Source organism: Mobula birostris, chromosome 18 (assembly GCF_030028105.1).
Source record: "Mobula birostris isolate sMobBir1 chromosome 18, sMobBir1.hap1, whole genome shotgun sequence".
Classification (NCBI taxonomy): Eukaryota; Metazoa; Chordata; class Chondrichthyes; order Myliobatiformes; family Myliobatidae; genus Mobula; species Mobula birostris.
In genome coordinates this window covers 68,973,653-68,983,343 of record NC_092387.1, presented here as the reverse complement: position 1 = coordinate 68,983,343, position 9,691 = coordinate 68,973,653, and the positions used below count along the sequence as shown (strand labels likewise).

General features: G+C 43.5%; 1 protein-coding gene across 1 annotated transcript in view; it reads left to right on the top strand.

The window, feature by feature from the left end:
• The first annotated feature begins 393 nt into the window (after positions 1-393).
• The window catches only part of LOC140212205 (stromal cell-derived factor 1-like), a 32,821-nt gene continuing 23,523 nt past the window's right edge, over positions 394-9,691 (top strand). Inside the window, exon 1 of the mRNA XM_072282908.1 lies at positions 394-555. Within this exon, the coding sequence (XP_072139009.1) occupies positions 426-555 (130 nt within the window). The 5' untranslated portion in view covers positions 394-425. The remainder of the gene's footprint in view (positions 556-9,691) is intronic.

The following is a 9,691-nucleotide window of genomic DNA, read 5'->3' as shown; positions in this document are numbered from 1 at the left end:
TGCAAGATAACATGCCTCTGTTTTGGGATCTGTCTCCTGCACTAACTTTACCAGTCAGTGAGCAAACCTGATCTGTGGGCAATCCCTCCTTGTCTTGCAAGGACAAATACGTTTACAGAGCTTACCCAGATGCACGTTAGAAGCTAATTGGACTGGAAGGCTGGTGCTAGGAAATTACTCTGAAATGGCTCTGCTCTGGACAGGCAACGTTAAAGATACCAGCTGGTCATCTGACCCTGGCTTGTCTCATGTGTATTTAGTTTTAGTGAGGAGAGCTGAAACTATTCCAATAATTGGGAAATAACTCAAAATGTAACCACCTTGCCAGTTTTTGATAAACTACCATCTTGGGTATTTTCATGATCCAATAAAAAGCTGGAATGGGGGTGGATTCTTTCCAAATGCAGAGATACAACTAGCTGGAAATGATTGAATCTGGGATTATTCAAACTCTGGTAGCTGTGCTGCACAAGACTCTCGAACCACCCAACATGAATGTGAAATGTGTGCTGTTTGTCCTTCTGATTGGGATGACATGCATCGACCTGAGCCGTGGTAAGTAGTCACTACTCAGTAACTTTTTAACATCGATTTTCAGTGTGAATCACCCTCGCAGTCCTTTGTACACCTTGTCATTTTCAGAACTTTCCAGATTGTAAATCGAAAAATGTGCTTTAATAATATCAAATCAAAGATAGAGAGAAAACGCTTGTCCCCTGCCAAAACATTTTCTTGTTTTTGTACAGATTCCAATCTGGTTTTAACTAATGAAGACATTTTCCAAAACAACTGATTATTGCACTTTACTTGTCTCCTTTTCGCTGCATTCAGCAGGCCATTGAGAAGGAGTGACAGGACTCCAGTCTTAATCTTTCATAGCTTAAAAAATCACTAATGCTCCAAAATTAGCTCCAAGAAAAATTTTTAAACAACATGCTGAACTGTTCTGGTACTAAGTCATTTTAAATCCTGTAACAATTCCAAGTTTTTAAAACCATACTTAAAATAATTCTCCATCTTTAGAATTCAATTATCGTTAAGTGGAAGTGCCTGAGATTTTGTGGTCCTCCTGAATGTGTTGATTAGAGGTGTGTTTTCTGAAGTGAAGATAACTCTCCAAATGAATGACAGTAAGAAGGGCCTGTTGCTGAAGCGGAATTGGGTGACATTGTCAGACTGTGATGATGATCCGGGAGGCGCGGGGACAGTGATGGTACTCTCAGGGGTGGGTGCATTACCTGCTCAGGTGACAATGAAGCATGTCATTTGGATGAAGAATGTACTCCAGTGCATTCACTAACTTGGAACTCCCTGCTGCTTTGAGATTCTGCATTTACTTCACAATCATATCTGAGGTTTCACTCCTTTCAGCTTTTTTTTGACATTCTGCTCTGCTTTGGTTAACATCTGATGTCAGAATTTCCATGAAGTACATAATTAAAAATCCAACCCTTGTTGATTTTTTTTGGGCATAAATGGTACATCAGTTCTCAAATACTTCACAAATAAAATAAGAGGAGACATAAGAGGAATAACCAAACTAGACTATTGTCAGACAAATCCTCCAGAGCAGAAGAATATTGTAGTATAAATTTTATCTGCAAAGCAGACTTGTGAATGGCTTGTTAGTTTACGGTAAATTGGTTAGTTTGAATTGCTTTTAAACGGGGTTAGACAGAATTTCGCCAGGGTTGCAGATTAAAGAGTAATTTCAGAAGAGCTCTCCGGTTGTTCTGTCTAAATGCACAATTTGATTGAGAAAGACTGTTTGTTGCACAGATCCAGAATATTCTCACTTACATGAGATTGAGGCTTAATTATTGCTCCAGGAGATATTCATGCTTGCTGCTTACAGACTGGACATGACAGGCCAACTGAGTCAAAAGAGATCGACATTGTATCATGCCACATTACAGGTTTATCATGTGTAAAGCAATAGGTCCATAAATTTTAGAAGCAACTTAAATCCAAATCTGGGGAGTTGTAGACAGCTACTGAACGAATAGTCCCTGGAGTGAAATGCATCACAGTCTCTGGATGTGTTGGTTGTTCTCAGACAATGCAGTTTTGAGAAAGTTTGCGTTCATAATGAGTCCTGCCGCCTGGACTTTCAGACTGGTGCTGAAAATTAGGTGGCCTAGTTGCCTGGACTATGATCACTGTAATCTGCAGACCGTAATTTCACTTTGAGAAATCAAGTCATCAAGTCAAGTCAAGTCACTTTTTATTGTCATTTTGACCATAACTGCTGGTACTGTACACAGTAAAAATGAGACGTTTTTCAGGACCATGGTGCTACATGAAACAATACAAAAACTACACTGAACTACGTAAAACAACACAAAACTACACTAGACTACAGACCTACCCAGGACTGCATAAAGTGCACAAAACAGTGCAGGCACTACAATAAATAATAAACAAGACAATAGGCACAGTAGAGGACAGTAGGTTGGTGTCAGTCCAGGCTCTGGGTATTGAGGAGTCTGATGGCTTGGGAGAAGAAACTGTTACATAGTCTGGTCGTGAGAGCCTGAATGCTTCGGTGCCTTTTGCCAGATGGCAGGAGGGAGAAGAGTTTGTATGAGGGGTGCATGGGGTCCTTCATAATGCTGTTTTCTTTATGGATGTAGCATGTGGTGTAAATGTCTGTGATGGCGGGAAGAGAGACCCCGATGATCTTCTCAGCTGACCTCACTATCCGCTGCAGGGTCTTGCGATCCGAGATGGTGCAATTTCCGAACCAGGCAGTGATGCAGCTGCTCAGGATGCTCTCAATACAACCTCTGTAGAATGTGGTGAGGATGGTGGGGTGGGAGATGGACTTTTCTCAGCCTTCGCAGAAAGTAGAGATGCTGCTGGGCTTTCTTTGCTATGGAGCTGGTGTTGAGGGACCAGGTGAGATTCTCTGCCAGGTGAACACCAAGAAATTTGGTGCTGTTAACGATCTCTATGGAGGAGTCGTCGATGTTCAGTGGGGAGTGGTCATTCCGTGTCCTCCTGAAGTCAACAACCATCTCTTTTGTTTTGTTCACATTCAGAGACAGGTTGTTGGCTCTGCACCAACAACCTGTCTCTGAATGTACTTTTGAACTGCAAAATGAACTTCTGAATTTTCTAAACCTAAGTGGACTGTCTCTGGAAGGATTGAAACTTGTCTCTCAAGAGTGTAGGTCTGGCACCTTGACGACGAAGGTCCACCATCGCTGGTGTTGACTCCAGACCAGTTTAAAGTGTCGAGGCGCCACAGCGGAAAATGAACAAATGATTAGCCCCATTTCTCAATGCTGACTAAAGTATTGAGTTAAGTTAAAGTGTACAGGCCTGAAAGAAGAAAAAGTGCTGGTATTCAATACTGTCTGCCTGTGTTTGACTCATCTCCCTCTCTTGTTGCTATTACTATTGGGTGGGAGGTGAGAGTCTGGGGTCCTACACCACCAGGTTTGGGATCAGCTGTTGCCCTGCAGCCTTCAGGCTCCTGGACCATTTTCACTCCTCTCTGAACATAGAACTTAGAATAGTACAGCACAGTACAGGCCCTTCGGCCCACAATGTTGTGCCGACCCTCGAACCCTGCCTCCCGTATAACCCCCACCTTAAATTCCTCTGCGTTGAACTGACTTCGCAGACTTACTTGTTTAATTTTCCAATTCTATGTACAGTACTCTATTATTCATTTACTCTTTAAATTATTTGCATGATCTTTTGCACATTGGACACTTGTTGGTCTTTGTTGTGTGCCGTTATTGCGGATTCTGTTTCTTTGTTAGTGGCAGCCTGCAAAAAGATGAATCGGAGGCATAAGCATGGTAGACACTTGCGTCCGGTGGCGTAGTGGCATCAGCATCGGACTTCGACGACAATGTTCCCAGGTTCAAATCCAGCTGGTTCCTTGCACGCTTCCATTGTGCTGGTTTGAGCATCGAGCTAGCAACTCAACCTTGTAAAAAACAGACAAATGTGCTAAGGAAATGGCAAAAAATGCCACCCAATGCACCAAAAGGCGTGAAATTAAACGATGACGACATATGGTATGCATACTTTGGTAATAAATTTACTTCGAACTTCAATTGTGAACTGTTATGTGTTCTAACAAATTTCTTTCTGCATTGTGCCTCTCAGTTCAAAGCAACAAGTTCCTGCTGACCAGGTCACGCAGAAGATTTTCTGTCACAGAATATATGTTTGTGGTCTTCTGCTGCTAACAGCCCGTTCTGTGCATTCAGAGATGCTCTTCTGCACCACTTTTGTAACATGTGGTTACCTGAGTTACTGTCACCTTCCTGTCAGCTTGAACCAGTCAGGTCAATCTCCTCCGATTTCTCTCGTTAACAAATCTTTTTCTCTTGCAGAACTGCCACTCACTGAATATTATTTTGTTTTTGCACCATTCTCTGTAAACTCCAGAGACTGTTGTGCATGAAAATGCCAGGAGACCAGCAGTTTCTGAGATACTCAAACTCCCCGGTCTGGCACGGAAAATCATTCCATGGTCAAAGTCAGTTTGATCACTTTTCTTCCCCATCCTGATATTTGGTCTGAACAACAACTAAATCTCTTGATCATGTCTGTATCCTTCTTTTGCAGAGTTGCTGCCACATAATTGGCTGATTAGTTATTTGCATTAATGAGCAGATGTACAGGTGTAGTTAATACAGTGGCTACTGAGTGTACCTACCTATCAGCGCGGCCCACGTTTTCAGTTTCTCCATAACGAGATAGATCAGGACTAATGTTCTGTTTCCTAGACCTCACGGTGCATGTGAAGACAAGTAGTATTGGTCAGGTAGCCTAGAGGTTACCGCAGCACTATAACCCCTTGTGACGTTGGAGTTCAGAGTTCAATACTGGCATCTTCTGTGAGCAAATTTGTATGTTTCTCCCTGTGTGGGCATGGGTGTCCTCCAGATGCTCTGGTTTCCTCCAACAGTCCAGAGACATACCAGTTAGTAGGTTAATAGGTCATTGTAAATTGTCCTGTGATTAGGCTAGGGTTAGGTGCCTGTGTGTGTTGGTCTCTCTCACTTGCTGCTCCCAAAGGAGCGTCCCTGCATTTGAATGTTCTCTCTCTCCCTCAATGCTGTTGAAGGATGGTGCTGGAGCAAGGTCTGATCGATACCGTTTGTGGATGGGACTGTAGTTCACATCACGCTGTGTTTTCTGAGGCTGCCTGCAGATAATGAACATAGAGCTGAACTGACTATAGACTCTTTGATTTTGTGTCTTATTTTCCATGTTTTTGCTCATCCTGCTGCCGTTTGCATGCCTTGTTTCTTGCGCAGGGGTTGATGTGTCTCTTTGAATGGTTTTCATGGTTTTCTTTGTTTCGCGGTTGTCTGTGGGGAGGTGATTCTCAGGGTTCTATAACCGTACTTTGAATCCTTTTGAAGTTGGTGAGTTGCTGACTGTTGCAGCTCGGTGGCTTGGGCGTGCCAGTTCTGTACTGAATTTCTAAACAAAGTCTCTAAATTCTCCTCAACTGATAACTCACCAGATTTAGAAACAGCTTCCTGCCTTCTGCCATCAGAGTTCTAAACAGTCCATGAACCTGTGAACATGACCTCACTATTCCTCTGCTTTGCACTATTTATTTATTTTGTAATTTGTAATAATTTTATCTTTGTACTGTAGTGCCGCCACATTTCATATCATACAACAAACATGATTCTGATAAACCACTGTTTTTACTGATGCCCTTCAGGGACAGAGTCCTGGCAAATAAGGAATGACAGGCCCATGGAAAGTAGTCGTTAGCTGCCCTCTGACACGGTTCAGAACAGTTAGCCAGAACAAGAGATTCTAGCCATACTGGAAATGCCACATTCTATAGACAAACAAGACATAAATAGCTGACTGTCAGTCCCAGCACATACTGTAATACACAGCTGTAATAACCAGACAGTGTGCCAGCATCTTTATATTCATAGAAGGTTTGGCTTGTCACTGAACACTCTAAAACAAACTTCTACAGATGGACTGTTTAAGCTATTCCGACTAGGTACTTTGCAGTCTGGTATGGAACGTTAGAAGCTGCAGAGAGTAGAGAGCTCAGCCCAATACACGGACACATCGGGAATATCCACAGGACTCAGTCTATCACTGACACATCCCTCCCCGTTGGGAATATCCACAGGGCTCAGTCTATCATGGACACATCCCTCCCCATCAGGAATATCCACGGGGCTCAGTCCAATACATCACGGACACATCCCTCCCCACCATCAGTCGTACCTACAGGAGGTGCTGCCTGAGGAAGGCAGCGTCCATCATCAAAGATACCCGCCTTCCAGGCCATGCCATCTTCCATAGGGCAGGAGATACAGAAGCCTGAAGACACACACCACCAGGTTCAGGAACAGCTACTTCCCTTCAACCATCTGGTTCTGAACCAACTGACATGACACTGCAGTTAGACTCTGTGACCGCTTTGAACACTTTACACTAGAATGGATGAGTTCTGTTCTAATCGTACTCTTTCTTACAAAAATTGTGTATGATTTCTATTTAAATTATACGAACCCTGCTTATCAGAGGCTCTGAGCCTGTAATGTTGCCGCAGATACTGTACGTTGTTCATTGCCCCTGTGCACTCATGGACTAGTGTGTCTGATGATCAGTGTGGCTTTGCTTTGCAGTGGTTGTTATTCCTGACACGGACTTGTGTGTCTGACGATCTGTGTGGCTTTGCTTTGCAATGGTTGTTACGCCATGCACATGTCTCCAGAGCTCACCTAGCCATGGATTCATGTCTCAGGACTGGAGGGGATGGTGTGGATGTTTTGGAACCAGAGTAATGCTTCCAAACACACAAGAAATTCAGCAGATGCTGAAAGTCTTGAACCACACATGCAAAATGCTGCAGAAACCCAGCAAGCCAGACCGCATCTATGGGGAGGAATAAACAGACAATGTTTCGGGCCGAGGCCCTTCATCAGGACTGGAAAGGAAGGGGACAGAAGCCAGAATAAAAAGGTTGGGGGGGTGGGGAAGTACAAGCTAGCAGGTGATCGATGAGACTAGGAGAAGGGGAAGGTGGGTGTGTGGGGAGGGGTTTGAATTAAAAAGCTGGAAGGTGATTGGCAGAAGAGGTAAATAGCTGGTGTTGCAGTACTGAACGTCGTGGACTTGCTGAGTTCCTCCAGCAGTCTGTGTGTATTGTGAATCCTTCCATACATCTGGTCTCCAGTGTTGCTGCAACAGTTTGCATCCCAGCTGGATGGGGTCCAGTCTTGGAAGCTGTAGTCAAACGGAGAGTTTTGAAGTTGAACAGGACCACGGTCTCAGTTCTGATTCGGGTATTGCCCACACTCCTTGATGCGTAACGAACCCTCAGAGTTGTGGTGCAATCTGTGCCAAATAATTTAACTGGTGCCAGGCTGTGGGCTTGTGCTGTCTTCATGATCTTCAGCAGACTCCTTCACCGCAGGAAATGATCAATCAAACTGTGTAATCAGGATTGCATTCCCGAACAGTATGTATGAGAAAGATCAGATAATAACAGCAGAGAGCTGGAGTCTGGTCCTCCAGAGACATACAGAATGCCAGTATTCTGTATTGAACTTCAATGTAAACGTACCAACAGCAGCAGTGATGTTACAGACAAACTAGCTGCATCTTCTGTTACATGAAGACCATTGAACACAGGAGCAGAGTGAGGCCTTTCGGCTCATTCAGTTTCTGCACCATTCAATCATGGCTGATAGATTACCCCTCTCAACTTCATTCCCCTGCTTTCTCCGCATAACTTTAACACCCTGACTAATCACGAACCTATCAACCGCTGCTTTAAATATACCCAATGACTCGGCCTCCACAGCCATCTGTGGCAATGAATTCCACAAAATCACCACCCTCTGGCTAAAGAAATTCCTGCTCATCTCTGTTCTAAAGGGACATCCTTTTGAGGCTGTGTCCTCTGGTCCTAGACTCTCCCACTATAGGAAACATCCTCTCCACGTCCACTCTATCTAGGCCGATCAATATTTGATAGGTTTCAATTGGTTTGATTAGGGTGCATTCTACTGTGAGTCAGACAGTCATGACAACAGACCCTTCAGCCCATCTTATGCAAGCTGGCTGTGTTGCCCGGTGAGAGAGTCCTATCTGCCTTTGTTTAGCCCACAGCCCTCTAAACGTCTTCTCGACATATACTTTCCTGGATGGCTTTCAAATATTGCTAATGTGCCCAGCTCACCCACTATTTCCGGCAGCTCATTTCAAATACTTTGGGTAAAGAAGCTGTCTTGGAAAACTTCCTTCTGATTTTAAAGCTATGCCCTCTTGTTTTTAGCTTTCAATCCCTGGGAGAAAAAGACTACGTTGTTCACCATGCCTATGCCTCTCATGATCTTATTGACCTCTGCTAGGTCACCCCTCGATCTTCAACTTTCCAGGGAATAGAGTCCTAGCCTATGAGACCTCCCCTGGTAATTCGGGTCCCCAATTCCAGGCAACGTACTGGCAGATCTTTTCTGTACTCTTTCTGGTTTAATAACATCTTTCCTACAACAGGGTAACTAACCATAACTGTGCACACTATGCAAAATTTTATATATATATTTTATTTAGAGGGGCAGCACGGTAACAGGTCCTTCTGGTCCAACAAGCCCATGTGACCAGTTACCCCATGCCGACCAATTATCCCATGTGACTAATTACCCCATGTGACCAATTAACCTAGTAGCCAGTACGTCTTTGGAATTTGGGAGGAAACCAGAGCATCAGAGGAAACCCACATGGTCACAGGGAAAACATACAAACTCCTCCCAGACTGCAGCAGGAAATAAAACACTCTCTTATTCAAATAATTTTACGAGTTCGGAAACACGGACTCAACATATATTTGATTCTGTCTTTATGAAATCAGCCATAGAAAATAGCGTGAAATTATCCTTGGGCCTTGGCGAATTGAGCCTCCCTACCAGATGTTTGACAAACTCGCCAAACTTGTAGGTGGTTTGGAGAGAATAGAAAGAAAGTTATAACTCTACCACTTTTTCAGCCAATATTATGACAAAAAGCTATACAAATGTTCCATATTATTTCCTTTTCAATCTGTTTTGAGAAAATCGATTGCTGGTAATGATCAAAGAGACATGAAGTAGGTGGGAGCTCTCTGTGCCATTGCACTGCCTGTGTCAATGGCCACTTTACCAGGCTGATTGTGGGTTACTCACTGGGAGAAGGAGCTCACACACGCAAAGGGATCTCATTCCTAAAGAGTTAACGCATTCACCACACAGCACTTTCATTGCTCTGCAATTTCTCATGTCCCATTGAAATGGGGAGTTTGCTCTTTTAAACTAGGTCTCCATGAAGTGACATTGATAAATCAGGGCCTGATTTAATACCATGGGCTCTTGTCCAGAATTCCAGAGGACCCTCCACACAATCGCTAAAAATTGACTGGCAGTGTGATCCTCGGGGTATTTTGATCTTGGGTCCTGACTGATAATAAGCAGGGGTTCCCAACCATTCAAAGTTCAAAGTAAATTTATTATCAAAGTATATATACGTCACCATATACGAGCCTGAGATTCATTTTCATGAGGGCATTCACAGTAAATACAAAGAAATACAATAGTATGAATGAAAGGCCATACATAACAAGATGGACAAATAATCAATGTGCAAAAGACAAGAAACTATGCAAATACAAAAAAGAGAGCAAAAAATAAGGAATAACTATTGA